The sequence below is a fragment of the Monodelphis domestica genome, chromosome X, assembly GCF_027887165.1.
Source record: "Monodelphis domestica isolate mMonDom1 chromosome X, mMonDom1.pri, whole genome shotgun sequence".
Taxonomy (NCBI): Eukaryota; Metazoa; Chordata; class Mammalia; order Didelphimorphia; family Didelphidae; genus Monodelphis; species Monodelphis domestica.
Genome location: NC_077235.1, coordinates 3,078,759 through 3,096,077, shown reverse-complemented (window position 1 = coordinate 3,096,077; position 17,319 = coordinate 3,078,759). Strand labels below are relative to the sequence as shown.

The 17,319-nt window shown below is 51.4% G+C and overlaps 1 protein-coding gene across 7 annotated transcripts in view; it reads left to right on the top strand.

The window, feature by feature from the left end:
- Window positions 1-17,319, top strand: part of NHSL2 (NHS like 2) — a 164,916-nt gene that overhangs the window by 131,102 nt on the left and 16,495 nt on the right. For 4 of the 7 annotated variants that reach the window (XM_056809526.1, XM_007507732.3, XM_016426820.2 and 1 more), the window contains exons 2-4: window positions 5,813-5,968; window positions 8,870-9,003; window positions 9,599-9,794. In XM_056809526.1, coding sequence (XP_056665504.1) covers window positions 5,813-5,968; window positions 8,870-9,003; window positions 9,599-9,794 — 486 coding nt within the window. The remainder of the gene's footprint in view (window positions 1-5,812; window positions 5,969-8,869; window positions 9,004-9,598; window positions 9,795-17,319) is intronic. The other 3 variants (XM_056809527.1, XM_016426821.2, XM_016426822.2) reach the window with 1 other exon arrangement.

The following is a 17,319-nucleotide window of genomic DNA, read 5'->3' as shown; positions in this document are numbered from 1 at the left end:
CTCTTTGCATTGGTCCATACTGGCTGCATTTTCCCCTGGCATTGTCTCTCACCAGTCACAGAAGGCTTTTCTGCTTCTGACTTTGGACTTGGAATGGGGCTGAAGCCAAGCTCGTTGGACCTCAATTCCCGTGCTTATGCTCGTTAGTTAATTAAGTGTTCTTAGCTGGTTCCCCTTGGCACTTGACTTCATTTAGAAGCCATCCCCATTCTAGTCTGAAGCGGTGGGGTCCTTTACAAAACATCAACTCACTGAGAGACAGAAATGGCTTTTAGTTAATGCTTACCTGGCTTCATTTCAGGTACACCAGGCAACCAAGGGACCCAAAAGGCCAGGGTTCCTCCATGCAGAAACCTTTCCCAGAATCCCTCTGTGTGATGGGGAGGATGGGCCATCTCCACCATGAGCCCTGGGGGTGGAGGGGGGGATTCTTGGAGCCCAGCCTCCAATTAGAACCTCTGGGATCTGTCCTGCCCTCTGCTAAGATCTGGGGAAGTCAGTTGCCCCTTCCTTCTTCTTTACTGGAGTCACCCCTGTCCTTCTATCCTGGTAGACGTGAGGTCAGGCTTCTTGGCCTGCTTCTCCCCATCACTGGCTCTATTCCTCCAGGGGTGCCAGGTTCAGATGTAAGGTGGTGGTGCTAGTTAGCAGTTGACTTGGGCCCTATCTCTGAGCCTCAGTTTCCTCCCATGTAACAAGAGGTGGGGTAACAGTAGCTCCGATAGCTACCTGTAATAGTAGCCGTGCTCTCTAGTAAGTAAGGCTGGTTAGGAGTCTCAGATGAGTCGAGGTGTGAAAAGTACCATTTGTACCCACATGTATTTGTGCATCTATGATGCACGTTGAGGTGGCGGTTACCAATTGTGGGGCCCATGAAGGTGCCTGCTGGGTACTGTCTCAAGGCCATCACTAGGGAGTTGGCCGAGCCGCAGCTAGAGGTGGAGAGACCTCCCCTGGTGGGGCAGCTGGGGGGGTCTCAGAGACATGGGATGGAAGCTAACTGGGCCCTCGTGACTCCTAACTTGGGGCACCCTGGATGTAGGGTGGGAAGAGGCCTGCTACCCAAGCTCTCCTCTGACACTCGCCAGCGCTGTGACCTTTCTGTAAATTGGCAATACCAGTCTCTGTCCTTGTGGAGCCCAAAGGAGCGTGCACGCGTGTGTGCGTCAAGTGCTTGGCTCATTGTAAAGCGCCATGGAAATGCTGGCCATCATCATCTAGCGAGAACCGCGCTCTATTAGCTGTTGGCGGGAATGGTAGGGCTTGCCAGGATTGGGACCGTGTGTGCTCTGCCTCAGCTGACTCCAGCGCCATCTGGTGGCTGTGATGCCCCCTTCTCGCCCACAGTCGTCCCTCCCTGGGGTGCAGGAGACCCCTCAGGGAAGTTTGGAACAAGGCGATGGACAAAGATCCAGTGAGATGAGCCTGGCAAAAAGACTTTTGTGTAGCCAGCCAGTGGCGGCTCTTCTAGAAGTGGGACTGACCCTCTTCCACCTCCATCCTCGATCAATAAACAGCAACATCAAGGGGGCTCTGCCCTTCCTGCTACAGGGAAGGCCCCTCCCCATGCAAAGCAACCTTTTTCTTGGCACCGCCAGCACTTAGCTCTGTGTCTGGCACATAGTAGTAGAAGTAGGGGCTTCATAAATACTGACCGACTGCCCACCCACCCACCGGCAAAACTTAGTCATGGGAAGTTGCTTGGAGCACAGAGAAGTTAGGGGACTTGGCCACAGTCACACTGCCTTGAACTTTAATCAGGTCTTCCTGCCTCTGAGGCTGAATCTCTCCCCACTGTACCACACTGCCTCTCATGAGCAACTAATATTTCTCCAACTTTTTAGGTTGGCCTTCATTGCTGGAAAGAGTAGTCATAGTCATAGAGTTTCGGGGTCTCCCAAACAGTCACTGCGCTGGTGTTATTTTAAATGGATCCTCTTTCCCGCTCTTCCTGTTGGGTTTTGCTGGCAATATCCAGGAAAGCTGGTGATCTCTGGAGTTTTTCCCAAAGCTTTTCAATTAATTAGTGGACTCTCTCGGGTTCTGGAGTGCCTGCCGCCCGGTCTCTAAAACCGATCCCTTGCTTTCTTCTTTGCCACTGCTTACCTCTTCAGTTGATGTAGATTTTCAATTGCTCTTGCTAGCATCTCTGTGGCCCTGCGGTACATAAGAGTGGGGACACTAGACAGCCTTGCTGTATAATAAAGCCGGTGTGCTCGCTCGAGTTGACGGAGCACAGGTCCTGGTGTCGGTCGAGACAGAGTTGGGTTCCAGTTTTGCCCCTGACACTTGCCGGTGGCTGTGTGATGGTGGGACAGTCATTGAATTGTCTCGGAAACTGAAATCCTTTGTACTCAGCTTGGGGCTTGGGCTTTTGGGGGATTGGTTTGAAGTTTTCACCCCTGATCTTATTGGAAAGGCCTCTCGTGTTTCTCCCTTGCAGATCATGCTGGTCCTGGGTTTTAGATGCTGTTCATTATTAAAGAAAGGGCCACTTATTCCTGCTCTCCAGAGTTAAAGTTCGCTTACTTTGTGACTCGAAGCTTGCTCTGAAGCCCCTTTCCAACTTCTGCTCTTGGCTCTTTATTCTCTTTCTACTTCTTTCCTCTGGGGCCCTTAACTCTCCCTCAAACACTGTTTTTGCTTTTCTTCCCAGGGATCCTTGCAATCCTTGTGGCCAGCTCAGTTTTTTCCTAGGGGCACTGCTTGTATTTGTTGTGTAGTCACTTTCTTCTTCTGGGCTTGCTCCCTGGGTATCTCTTGTCCCATCGTATTTCTCCATGATGTCTAGTGCCTTCTTGTGTTCACCCATATCTCCACCATCGGTTCTGATTTTGAGACTTTGGCCAGAGCTAGGCTAATTTCCCTTTCGGCACTCATGGGTTGATTAGACCTGGATTGAATCCCGTTTGGTCTTGACCTCAGTGTCTTTTTCAGTAGCTTCCCCTTCCCCCGATGGATCTTTGCTTCAGTGTGACCCTGGTCGGGGTGTCGCTTTAAGCCCTCTATCCCTTACCCTACCCAGGCCTGCCCTGCTTAGGGTGCTGCCAAAGGCTTCCATCCCTCCTTCCCCCCCTCGAGCTCCCTGGAGAGATCCTTCTTCAGCAATTGCAGCTTCTGGCTGTCTTTTTGTGTAGTCTCGATCTTGTCGAAAGAACTTTCTGATGTTTCTCTTTGGATTTCTTGATCATTGTTCAATCTGGGGCCCTTTTGAGATCAGGGCCTTTCACCCAGTCATCTGAACAGGAAGGCAGAAGCACGCCTTTTCAAGGAAGCCTGATCTCCTCCATCTTTGTAAAACCTCGAGCATCGCACAGAACTTTATACATAATGAGACTTTGCTAAAAGATATCTAGGGAAGCATGTGGTCTTGGCAGGTAGTGAACTTCACATTCTTGGAAGTGGTCCCTTCCAGTTCTCAGACTCCCTTTCTGTGACTCCTTATCCATGATCTCTTTTATTTTATTTTTATTGTCCTGCAAAACCCACTTCCATCTGGGTCGTTGTTGGAAGAGCACTCTCACACATAGCCCAAACCCCCCAAATGAGACCAAAGACACGCTGATGCGAAGATGACGCCAACAGCTCTGTCTCTGCCGGTGGAGAGCCTTCCCCATCAGAGGCCCAGATCAGCGCATTGCTGAGAGGAGCCAAGTCTTCACAGATGATCATCATCTGACATTGCTGTTACTGTGTGCAGTGTTCCCTGGTTCTGCTTGTTTTGCTCTGCATCAGTTCATGTAGATCTTTCCAGCTTTTTCTGAAATCATCTTGCTTATAGTGCAATAGTATTCCATCACCAACTTGTGCCACATTTTGTTCAGGCATTCCCCAATCGAAGGGCAGCCCCTCAGTTTCCAATTCTTTGGTGCTGTAAAAAGAGCTGCTAGAAATATTTTTGGACAATATTTTGGTAAACAGACTCAGTAGTGGCATTACTGCATCAAAGGGTATGCACAGTTTTATAGCCCTCCAGAAGGGTAGGATCAGTTCACAGCTCCACCAACAATGCATTAGTGTCCCAATTCTGCCACAGCCCCTCCAACATTTATTTTACTGCCATATTGGCCAATCTGCTAGGTGTGAGGTGGTCTAATCAACAGGGATTTAGAACATTTTTTCATGTGATTATTGATGGCTTTGATTTCTTCCTTGGAGAACTGCCTATTCATAATGTTTGACCATTTGTCAATTGGAGAATGACTTGGATTCTCATACATTTGACTTAGTTCTTTGTATATTTGAGAAACGAGGCCCTTATCAGAGACATTTGTTATAAGAAATTTCCCCCCAGGTTGTCGTTTGTCTTCTAATCTTGGTTACATTGGTTTTGTTTGTACAAAATCTCTTTAATTTGACATAATCAAAATGATTCATTTTATATCTTCTATTATTCCCTCCTTCCCTCCCTCCCTCTCCCTCTCTCTCTCCGTCTCCGTCTCTGTCTCTGTCTCTGCCTCTGCCTCTCCCTCTCTCTCTCTCTCTCTCTCTCTCTCTCTCTCTCTCTCTCTCTCTCTCTCTCTCTCTCTCTCTCTGTCTCTCTCTCTGTGTCTCTCTCTCTCCCCCTGCTTTCCTCCCTCCCTCCCTCCCTCCCAACCTCCCTCTGTCTCTCTGTCTCAGGATCAGTGTTCCCCTAATTTAGCTCCAGATCACTCTTCCATGTTCTCTTCAGCACAGCATCTGGCCTCCATTCTGGGTTTCTGCTAACGCTCACGTTCATATGCCAAAAGTACTTGCCACTACAGAAATGTTCCTATAGCCAAGGTGCTAATTGTGGATCTTTGTTTCTGAGAAGCCCATTTTCATCCAGAAATCCAGGACTTTGATGCTATGTGTAGCCACCTTCCCAAGCCCTGACTGGCCCATCTCGTCATAGCCTACGTGGCCTCTCTCCAGGTTTCACAGCCCATACAGGGAGTAAGGGATTAGGGGAATGGGGTGGAGGTGCTGGCCTTCTCCTAGCCAAAAACAGCACCTTCCCTGGACCCATCCCCGGCCCAAATGCCCTGATTACTGTGTTTGTTGACCATGATCTGGTTGAAATTAGGGTTATTTATGTGCATGGTTTTTCTTCCCTTTTGGCCTGTTAGCTCTGGGAGAAGCTTCACTCTTCATGGCCATCTCATGGTTTGGCACATTGCAGGCACTGAATATACTGGTCCACAAATGAAGGACTGAGAGTGGAACCATAACTAGGGTGGGACAACTGGGCCTTTGCTCCAGAGCTGCTGAATTTAGAGGGCTCCTTGACAACATTTATATTCCTTCAGCACATAGAAATGCAAAGCTTATCCCCTAGTGATCCAGACTCATTGGTGAAAATGGGCAACTACCAGATGGCAAACTGGAGGAAGTTTGTCTGCCTCCTTCCTCACCTCCCCAGAAGTGGCTTCACTGCTTGCAGACTGATGTTGTGGGACTTTGGTCTTCCCCCGCTCACCCTGCCGCATACCCCAGAGGTTATGGCTCGGTTTTTTCTTTTCCCAGGCCCAGTGTTTGGTACTTGTCCCGAGTGGCAAAATTCCTAGTTGTGGCTTGGAATGAGAGAATGAACGGCTGGGCGAGAGGATGAGACTGATAAGTTAGGCAGGGTAAGCTGAGGAGAGGGTCCTGGGCCCTCTCCCTCTTTGGCCCTTCAGGATGAAGAGGCCACGCCAGGCCTCCTAAGAAGCACTTGGCCTGCCCTGCATTCCTGGAAGGTTTCAGCTCAAACACCGGAGCCTCTCGAACGAAGTGTTAAAAGCAACTGTGGCATCTTCGTCATCACGTGGCCCAGCATCTCCAAGGCTCACTTGGTGCTCTTCTTCCCTAGCTGCCTCCAACTTAGGTCTGGAGAATAAGAAAACTGCTTCCCACCCTGAGTCGTCATGGCAACAGCCAGTGAATGTGTTCCTCTCCTCCAGCCGGCCCCCAGGTGTGGAGGAGCTGTACCAGGAAGCTGAGCTTAATCTCCAGAGCTTGCTACAAGGTACTGCTGCAAAGGGGGAGGCTTCGGGGGAGAGCCCTGGGAAGGGAGGAAGTGGAGGCAGCCCCAGGCGGCACCTCCTCACTTGGCACTCGGGGGCGGGTACAGGTGGGGTCGATGGCTGGCGCACGGCCTTCGTCTTCCAGAAGGTTGGCCAGTTGGCAGCGTTCTGCTCCTTTGGATGTGGGTGTGAGGGAGCAAGAGGATGAGTGCAGTGAGGACCTCGGGAAAGGGCTGGTAGAGGACAGCTCAGAACATGGTTTCTCCCCTCAACGGTGTACCTGGGCCTCAGCCCTATCCTGGGCTGCCTGTCCTTGTGCCCCGTCTGGCAGGAGGGCAGTTCAGAGACAGGTGGGGCGGGTTAGGGGAGAAGAGGGCTTTTGTTAGCATTTCTTGGCTCTGGAAGCTGAGAAGATGCAGCTAAAAGAACCATAGACCTAGAGTCATCGATCTGGGTTCTAGTCCTGACACTGGTAAGGATCTGGGTTCTAGTCCTGACACTGGTACTCCTCTGAGCCAGTGTGGGCACCGCCAGAATGGAGGGAATGACACTCACCCTTCCCGCCTCGCTGGCCTCAGCAACACAGAAAGAAGCATTGCCTACCAAAGTCAGGATGATGCCGGGTCGGAGCGAGGGCTCGCACTTGGTGCTTAGTTCTGCTGCACCAGAAGCGCCCCCCAGGCCCTCTGGGAGCTGCTGAGTGTGTGACGCCCAACAGAGGCTTGTTCTCTGCACAGCTCAGAAGAGAAGGCACCCACTCGAGATGCCACCACACTGACACTCTCAGGAACAGTGCTCATTACTGCTGCTGCCTCCCTTCTCTCCTCCTCTTCTGGGGTCTCTGTTGCTACGGCAACCCTGTCTGGAATCCTCATTTGACACGGCGCACCACTACCAGCACCACCTCTGAAAGCACTCCGGGCGCTTGGCAGAAGGTGGTGTGACAAGGAGACACATCCCGTGCCCACTTCCAGCTGACAGGGACCACCACTGAGGTCGTGCTGGTGGCAAGATTATCAATCACTGCTTGCTGATTTTCCTTATTTCCAACTTTGCCCCCCAAAGACCTTTCCACAGCCACCCTGCTTCTCCCTCTTCACCTGCTCTCGGGCCATCCTGCTCACCCTGCAAGCTCCAGCTTCCTAAAACCCTGCCACCAGCTTCTTGCACCACTCAGGAACCAGGAACAACAGCAAGCTCATGCCTATCTGAGCAGGGCGAAACTCCTCCTCCACCTGGCATTTGAGTAATGGAGGCTCCTCCATCCCAGGCAGCTGGGGCTCTTCACTCTCTTCTAGTCTGAAATGGCTCCTTCCTTGGACCAGCCAAATCCTCTCCTTTCTGCCAGGCCAAGCTGAGCCACCTCCCCCAGGAAGCCTCCCTCTAACGACTTGCCTTGCTCTTCATTCCTTGCACACCGTACATTTGTATATATGTCTGCACACGCGTGGAGAGTCTGTCCCCCACTTGATTGCCTCCTCACACTTGGCCATTGTTCCTGGGTTGGTTCAGGCATTCTCATGTCCCCACCTAAGCCCTCAATTGCTCCATGATGGGGACCGGGCCTTCTAGCTGGGTTTTCCTGAGTCTCAATAATGGCCCTCGAGGGGGCAGCTGGGTGGCTCAGTGGATGGAGAGCCAGGCCTAGAGATGGGAGGTCCTGGGTTCAAATCTGGCCTCAGACACTTCTCAGCTGCGTGACCCTGGGCAAGTCCCTTCACCCCCATGGCCCAGCCCTCACCACTCTTCTGCCTTGGAGCCAATACACAGGATTGATTCTAAGTCAGAAGGTGAGGGGTTAAAAAATGGCACTCGACTCAGTAAGTATGCAGTGAAGCTTTATCAAAGGTGGGTCAGGGTGGTGGAATGGGCATTCAATGTCAAATGTCTGGGCATCTGTCACACGTGGGAGGACCCACCGGCACCGAGTGGAGAGCTAAGTTAGCCATCTTGCTGGGTGGGGAGCGTACCTCAGCCCTCCCATCTAGGGGATGCAACAAGCTGCTCCCTACTCCAGTAGGGAAGGGCTACATCTGTGCAAGGGAAGTGGTTCCCATCCTAGTTTGCAGTTAGTGGACCTGTGTTCAAATCCTGGCTCTGCCACTCTGCTACCTGTGTGACCTTGAGCTAGTCCTGTCTCCTCCCTGGGCCTCAGTTTCCTCCTCTAAAATAAGCAAGGCAGCTTGGTGGTGATGCTGCAGCAGACAGAGCACCAGGCAAAGCACCTGGCCCAGAGACAGGAAGATCTGGAAAAGTCACTGAACTCTATTTGCCTCAGTTTCCTTGGGTGGAACAGAGGCCACCGACAGTACTTGTCCCTTCACATCCTACCATAGTGTAGAAGACAGGAAGCCCAAGCACTCAGATAAAATGTGGAACTACCAGATAGAAGGAGGTGAGCGCCAGCCCTCCCCTCCACGTGCCAGCTGGCCTTGCCTGATTTCTTGGCTCTCTGGCACCTCCCTGGAAGTGCAGGTGACCCTTGGGCCAATCCCCCAGGTGCCCTTTCTGGTACCCCCCCAGCTTCCAGAAGTCTTCCTTCCTGCTCAGGGATGAGCCCAAAAGGGGCCACGCAGTTAAGTTCCCGCTGAGTCCCGGATGGTGCCTGAGTTCCCATTTCAGCCTTTGCTACTATCAGAGTGCGAGGACACACTGAGGCAGGACGAGAATCGGATCCCAGGCTCATAACTTTAGGGCTGGAAGGGGCCTCCGAGGCCATCTAGTTCAACCTCCCCCACTTTACAGCTGATGAAACTGAGGCCCAGAGAGGTCGGCGACTTGGCCGAGGTCCCAGATGTTCTGAGCCCAGAGTCAGTGTCTTTTTCACCACGTAGGGCTGGCTGAAGCCAGACTGTCTGGCCTACCTCCCTGTACTACTTGTCCTCGTGCCTTTTCTTTCTCAGAAGAATATGAGGAGCAGTACTCTGAGGCCAGGATTTCTGGGCAGACTTTCCGCACTCCAGCCCCAGATGAGCCCCCGGAGCCCACTATCAGCCCACGGCCACAGCCTGCCAAGCGCCTGGAGTTTGTGTTGATGGTGAGTTTCTGCTTTCTTCCACGGGATGGGGCTGAGGGAGGCAGGTCTCAGAGCTCGGATGCCCAGAGCCACCTCTGTGGGAAGAGCTGAGCTTCCAGGAGCAATGAGCGCTGCCCTGTGGGCCCTCTGCTCCCCCTCCTCTGGGCCCAGTCCAAGGGAGTTGGGAGGGGTTTCATGAGGGCAGAGGACAGAGCCAAATGGTAGCTTGGAGAGCTGCCCCCCAGTGCAAGAGCACTTCAAGCTGGCAAGGGCGAGGGGAGTTCTGCTTATTGAGAGGTACCATACTGGGGGAGGAATGTTGTGTGGACCTTGGTGTCCAGAAGACCTGCCTTCGAATCCCACCTCAGACATTTCCTAACTATGTGGTGACCCTGGGCAAGTCAGTGCTCCTTCCTCAGCCTCAGTTTCCTCATCTATAAAATGAGGAGATTGGATTCTATGACTTCCGAGATCCCTTCCATCTCCAAAGCTAGGATCTCCCAAGAGTCCGTCCAACAGGAGGCCTCAGACTCACTGTCCAGAGAACAGCCAACCAGGCAGACCCACAAGCTTGCCATAATCCTTACCTTCTTTCCATTGGACTTTCTCCCAATAGCCCACGAGCCGAAGAGGGAATGGAGACAAGACCACCACTCAGGGTGTGAGGCCCCCCGAGTCCTCCCTAAGCCTGCCCGCCTCTCCAGACAAGCAAAACACCTGGACCAGACCCTTTCCATTGCCCATCCTGGAGGAGAAGAGGTGGCATCCATCATGTTCCACCCAAGGCAGCATTGTGCCCATCAATGTCTCTGGTAGAGTTTCCTGGGGACCCCCCTGCCCTCTACCCTTTGTGCCTGCTGCAGTCCATCTACACCCAGCGTGCAGCTGGGAGAGCATCTCTTTCATTGTTAGCTGAGTGCTCTTCCATAGCCCTCACAGATGGGGCCAAAGAGTGGCCATGCCTCTATCCCGGGGGCCCCATTGCCCTGCCGTACCCCTTAAGGACAGCCAGGGACCAAATGGCCAGGAAGTTTGCCACAGAAAAATCCCCAAATAACTTAGGAACCCAGGCCCTCCTCGGAGCTGAGATTGAGCACATTCTGGAACTTCCTTTCTTTCAACAAAAGCCTGCATTGAGCAACAGATCTCTCCCATTGCTTTGTCCTAGGGAAAAGATTTCCTACTTAATGCTAGCCAAGGGGGTAACAAGTCTCTGGGCCAGTGATGGTGAAGCCATGGCATGGGTGCCAGAGATGTCATGCAGAGCACTCTCTGTGGGCACGTGCACTGTCACATACCCCCCAAACTTGGTTACTAGAAAGGCAGAGGGGCTTGGGCAGAACAGCTCCCCTCCTCCTCTCCACCTCACCCGTGATATTTTTCACGTCATCTACCCCTCTGCCCAGCAGTCCAATGGGAGTGCTTTCTCCCTCCCCTGTGTGGGGTATGGGGGCAGGGCATCTCCAACACTTGTTGGGGGAAGGTGCATGGCACGCCAGTCTCTGGGGGGGCATGGCACTTGGTCTAGGGAGTGGGGTGGGGAGGGGCTCAGCACTCTGGCTCTAAAAGGTTTGCCATCACTGCCCTAGACACACACGGCAGGTTCTTGAGAGATGGCCCTAGGTATTCCTCCTGAGTTTGGGGGTAGAGTGGCCAGGGCAGACCCCAGGGTCCTGAGTCAATGCAATAGCTAATTTTCCTTCCTTCCTTCTTTCCTTCCTTCCTTCCTTCCTTCCTTCCTTCCTTCCTTCCTTCCTCCCTCCCTCCCTCCCTATTGAGAAGGAAAAAAGAGGCAAACTATTAGAACGAGTCTAGAAGTTCAGAATCAAAGGGGCATCTATCTTTTCCAGGCTGACTGTCCCCAGGTCCTTGTTCTCCCCCCACCACTTTGGCCTCCCTCATCTGAATGCACACTAGTTTGTCAATGACTTTATACAGATGTGGCCCCAAGGACTGAGGAGCATATCCCAGCTGTGGAATGACCTGGCCAGACTGCAGCCAGATCAATGCCTCTCTAGGCCTGGGTCCTAGGCCTCTTGTTGCAGCCTAGAATCGTACTGTTAGTCAGGCTGCCATATTATACTGTGGCCTCATTTTTGAGTTTGTGGTCCACTAAGAAGCCATGCTCTTTTTCACACGGCCTGACATCTGACCAAGCACCCCCCATCCTACACTGGAGGAGTGGATTTTTGAATCCGTGTACTAGGTTGCTTCAGGAGCCAGGATGTAAGCCCTCACCAGAGGTCTTCAAGCCAAGAACAAAGTCTTGATGGGAGTGGTAGAGAGTATTCTCAAACTAGATGACTTCTGAGGCCCCTTCCTAAACTGAGATCTTGTGATTCTGTAGGCTTTTGTAAGGGGATTGCAGTGGCCTAGGAAAATCAAGGGTTGGAGTCAGGTTTGGGGTCAAATAAAGCCCAGTCCCTTGGCCAGGCTTTAGTGCTTAATGTTCGAGGATTAGACTGCGAGGATGGGGAGGAAAGAGAGCAAAGCCAGAAGCACTCACTGGGCAGGAACTTGGGGGAGCCTGCAGGGACACGAAGGGAAAGGGCTCCCCTGGAATCCCACTCTCAGTATTCTCCCTGAAGGTGGGTCCAGTTTCAAGTGATTTCCCAACTCTGTGGGCTGCTGCTGACCTATAAGAATCAGGGGGAAATGGAGAGTGTGTATATCTCAAGGAGAACCCAAACAACCTGGGCTGATTGAGACGGCCAGCCGAGGTAGTTTCCAGGCTTTGTTTCCAAACTGGGATCTTGCCATCTGTAATATTGTCCCTTGTTTTCTCCCACGGAGCCACATCATTCTGCTAATATGGTCTGGTCTCCAACATGTGTAGTCGCTATTCTGAGCTAAGCAGTCGGCATTTGCAGTTACCACCTTGGCTCTCCTGATGGTATGTTCGACTCATCTGTTTTTGTTTGGTGGAAGGTGAATATTAGGAAATGCATTTCGAGTGGTGTCGCGAACCACTGCCAACTGCGGCGAGCAATTCTTCGTTTCTACGAATATAAAGACAGACTTGGGTTCCAAAACAATCTCCTTCCAAAGCAGAATGTAGCAAAGCGGTAGGGTAGGAGGATGGAGCCAGAGGCTTCAGGAGGCTGCAAGCTGAGTGAGTTAGCAGCGCTACACGACAGCCAGGGAAGCCAGCATCATCTTGGCCTGTCACATTAGACAGAGATGATGAGGTGTTCAGCACTAGGGAGGGACGGAGGTACCTGGCCTCCTGGACTCTGCCCTGGTCAGACCACATCGAGAATATGGTACTGTAAAGATTAAAATTTAGTGGAGACTGAGGCAGGTAGAAATTAGTTTCTCTCTGCAAGGAGTATTATATTTTTTAGAGGTTTATTAAGGATTAAGGATTAAAGAAAATACAGGATAAGGAAAACGTGCCTAGGCCGGAGGCCTAGACAAGACCTCACCTACATTATGGAAAGAGCCACGTCTGCTCCAAAACGGAAGTCCAAAAAGAGCTCAAAAGCCTTTGCCACCAGCTTAAATCCTTCCTCGATCTCAGCCCACCTCAGAATTCCCGTGAGGTTACAAAGCATTTTGGGGAAGTGGAGCAAGGGCTTGTGGAGATTGAAGTCCAGAGTTCAAATCTCAATTTTACAGTACTCAAGTCAGTGATAAGCTGGGAAGAATCTAGACAGAGGGATCTGGATGGGGAAGGCCCATAAGATTATACCTGATGGATATGAGTTGAAGGAACTGGGGAAGTGAAGACTCAGGGAGGCAGGAGAGCCACCTTTAAATGTTTCGAGGACTCTCCTGTGGAAGAAGGAATGGATTTGTCCTGCTTGGCCCCAGAGAGCAAAATTAGGAGCTATTGGGTGGGGTGGGAGGTTGCGAGGAGGTAAATTTAAGGTTGTTCTCCCAAAGTGGGAAGGCTTCCTGGGGAGGTGGTAGCTTTCCCAACCCCAAGAGCCTCCCTTCAAAGGAGAGAGGTTGGATGCCTACATGGATGCCCATGTTAGATGTTATAACAGAGATTCTTCTTAAGGCCAAGAGACACTAGCTAGCCTCATAGGGCCCTTCAAACTCTGAGATGGCAGGACTTGGAATCCACACATTCACCAAACACTCATTGTATAGACTCTGGTCCCTTTGCCTTCATCCATTCTCAGGAGGGATACTTCCCCATTGGTCCCGGGAGGTCACGATTGCCCACGGTTCTGGTGGCTTTCAGTGGCGCTTTCCTTTGCATTCCATTCCATTTTAGGGGTCACTGTGTAAACTGTTTTTCTGGCTCTCCTTACTTGACTATGTTGCTTTGTACCGGACTTTCCAAGCTTCCCTAAATTCTTAAATTTCCTAGGGCAGCAATACTATCCAGTGTATTCCTGTACCGTTTGTTCAGCTGTCCTCCAAGCACTGGATACCTGCTTTGTTTCTAGTTCTTTGCCTCCACAAAAGCAGCCCTAGAAGTATTTCTCTAACTCAGTCTTTGGCCTCCTTGTGGAATGCACCTCATGGTGGCCTTGCTGGGTCAGAAGGCATAGCTGGTTCCATGACTTTGGGTATGTAATTTCAAATTGCTTTCTGCAGCAATAGGGCCAGTTCAGAGCCCCTGCAGTGCATCAGTGGGCCTGGCTTCCTCCAGCCCTTCTAACGTTTACCATTTTTTAATTTCTGTCTCTTCTTCTGAAAAACTGCCTGTTCATATCCTTTAGCCACTTATCTATCAGGTTAAAGGCTCTTGTTCTTCTCTCTGGATCTTAGATACCAAACCTTTAGCAGAGCTACTGGCTGCAAAGAGTTTTTCTCAATTGACAGTTTCTTTTCTTATTCTAGCTGCATTGATTTTAGTTGTGCCAAAGCTTTAACTTTACGTAAGCAAAAGGAGCTGTTTGTCTCTGCGGATCACCTCTTCCTTGTTTAGCTGCCAGTGTCCCCTTAATCCCTCAGCTCTCTGTGCAAGGTAGCTTCTTCCATTCGCCTCTCATTGTTTTATATCTGTCTGGAGTTCACTGTGCTGGGTGCTGTGACAAGTTGGCATTAATTCCTGACTTCCTGCTCAGCTCCCTTCTGGTTTTCTCAGCAGTCCTTTTGTAGTGGAGGAGTCCGGAGCCAGGTAGTTTCTCTTTCTTGGGTTACTGAACAGCATGTTTAATTGCTCACACTCTTCTGATGCTTAAGCAGAACCAGATCACTTTAAACCATTAACATTTTGTGGTTGAGTGTGGGGTCAGAGGCTGCTTATCCACCTGATTTCCACTGAGACTTGCTCTTTGACCATTGGCTTGCCATGACCCAGCACCCTCAGGCATACGAGGAAAAGGCCTTCGACGGCACAGGGTTTCTCGGGGTGTCTTTGACATTATTTAGATGTTCAGTTTTGGGCCCTCAGACCCTGGGGCTCCTTCCCAACCACCTGATGCTCCCAGATCCAAGGTTAACCTTAACTCTGGCATTCTCAGGCCTGCATCTTCATTCAATTCAATCAACCTTGGTGCTGTTTTTAGCCCCAAGTTCTGTCATCCTGCCAGCTGACTCCCACAGAGGGAGTTTTGCCTTCATAGGTCACTGCTCGCTCGGGGCCCAAGGCTAGAGCATGATGGAGTGTTGCTATCACAACTCTAATGACGACTTCTCTGTTTGGTGGGTCTTTCTCCGATGTCGGCATGGCCTAGTGCTGCAAGTCTCTGTAAGATGTGGTATGGAGCACAGTAGGGCAGATAAGCAAACTCCCCAGAGAACAGTAGTCATGTGGAATGGAGCAAGCTCCGTCCGTTGAGGACTCAGGGCTGAGACGGGTCACCTCTCATGGGGGGCACTAGAGAAGGCCTCATGGATAAGGCAGCATCTGAGCTGAGCCTTGAAGTATGGGTAGGATTTCAATAGGAGGAAATGGAGGGGAGGGCATTGCAGGCAAAGGGCCCTGAAGAAGCCACAGCGGGGTATCAGGAGAACACAAGGCATGTTGGCGAAAAGATGATGACTAGTGCCGCTTGGCTAGGGTAGCAGGTTCCTCTAGGGGAGCGGGGGGAGGGAGGAGTGCTCACAAGGTTATAGGTAAGTGTGAGTTCTTGTTTATTCTGGAGGCAATGGGGAATCACTCACTGAAGAGCTTTTAGCCAGGAAATGGTGTGACCCAGGCCACGGTGACTCAGTGAGATGGATTGAGCAGTGTGTGCAAGATGGATGGGAGCCAGGAAGTCTTGGCGACAGAGGCCCCAGCAAGAATTCCATTTCCCTAGTTGGGGAATGATGGGATGGGGCCCTGGACTAGACTGGTGGTAAGGAGGAATTGGAGAGGAGAGATACTGAAGAGGAGAGGTGCGCAGGCATTCGGCAGGAACTAGATGTGAGCTAAAGGGAATGATCCAAGGTTCCTTGAAGGCTTCGGGCCTGGGGGATGGCGGCACTCTCCCATGAAGGTGATCCAAGCTTGGGGCTTGCCATAGTGGTCAGAGATGAAGAAGTCTAAGGCTCTAGAGGCAGCAGCAGTGACAGAGCTGGCTGAACTCCAGGCTGGGCAAGGAGGCAAGAAAGGCTATACTGAGAACCCCAGGTTGAGAGACTGGGAAAGGGACCGAGCATCCAGAGCTCACCATGATGGCCAAGGGCAGTGCATGGCTAAGGAGGATGATTTGGGGGCTGTGACTGGAGAGTGAGAGCCTGGGAAAGAGAATCAAATGGGAAAAGGAGAACCAGAATGAGGTAAGAGACTCCACAAATGTTCAAACCTGGTCTTCATAACTGGGCACTCTCCAATTCCTCCCATTCTCTGCCCCCCATCCATTGCCCCCAGCTCAACCCCAAAAGAGGACATGGTGTCAGGCTCCAGTTCTAGGATGAGGGAGTTGTCAATCTCACTGTTACCCTGGTCTGGTTAGGCCCCATCTGGAACAGAGTTCAAGTTCTGGATGCCACACTTGGGAAGGCCATTGTTAAGCCTCCAGTGAGGGGACAACCAGGCTAGCAAAGGGCCTGAAGATCATACCACATGAACATTACTTGGAGAAACTGAGGATGTTTAGCCTACTAACAACATTTAGCCAAATAGGGAAGAGATTGATCTCTAAGAGAAGAGCCATCTGCAATGGATGGAAGCTGCAAAGGAGCAGGCTTAATCTGCTGGGAGGAAGAAAAACATCCCACATAATGATGGGAGCTGGTGATCGGGGCGGGGGGCAGAGCCTGGAGGATTGCTCACTCAGGCCAAAACTTCATGTTGTGCCTTCAGCCTCCAAGAGTTGGACTAGCTGGGCCTGGGAATCTCTGATCTAAGAAATGCTTCTTATGATCCATTGGTGCTTAAAGCCCCAGAGGCCCTCATCTCCTGCCGGTTCCATTGTTCCCAGCACTTGGCAGGAGGCAGTCTGTTCAACTTTGAGCCAGTAGCTTTTGCAGTACTTTTTGATGACAAAGAACCCCACGTCGCCCAAAGGATCCGTGTCAGACAAGCAGGCACAGCAATGTTGAAGGAAGGCCGTGTTTAGTAACCTTGAGCCGCTACTCAAGGGGAAGTGGCTGGAAGGCAGCTTCTGTGCTGCCAAGAGCCTCTCCACAGCCCAGGTTGGCTTAGCGAAGCAGCTTAGCCCCTTCTCTATCTACCTGGCCTGTATTCAGATGAATTCTTCATCCAGAGTCTGGACTAGGCCCTAGAAACCAGTTCTTTACTTCAGTGGGTTTCATGCCCCAAACAAAGTGTCACTGTGGACATCTTAGGAGACTCTTCTCCCAATGGTGCCACCACTTCTTAAAACAGCTGGGAGTACCAATTTGGAAATGGCCTTCAGGGATTTTCTGAGGAGGTGATTCCCTTCCAGAGCCATCCACATAAACCAGTTCTGAGTCCCAGGATGCCCATGAGGCCCAGTGGGCCTTCTCGTGTGGGGATCTCTGGGTCACCCTGCCCATGACCTATACTGTGTATGTGGTGCTTGTATCCTCACTGCCTAGCACAGTGCCAGGCACATAGTAGCTGCTTAATAACGCTTTGTCGATTTGTCAAAAGATAGCTGAGCCCATGTGTTCGAGTGCTGGTGCTTTCCTTGGATTTTGTCGCCACACATCTGTACTGATTGTCTTTCTTGCTGAGTCACGGCTGCTTGGTTGTTGAGCTTGCGAAGGATATATTATCCAAGCCATTTTCTCCCTTTCTCTACCTTTGCGATTTAGTTCAATCTGTCAGACTTCAGGCAAGTACCTTCTTCCCCGTCTTCAGGCTGCAGCAGTAAAGAAGGCAGTCTCCATCCGTTGCCCTCAAGACTTCAGTTCCTTGGCCAGGACTTCAGAATCCTTAGCATTTCTTCTGGCAACATCCCCAGAAGTAACAGTCCTAAAGTTGCAGTTTCCTCCATCACGTCCCAAATGCGTGCCCTCTCC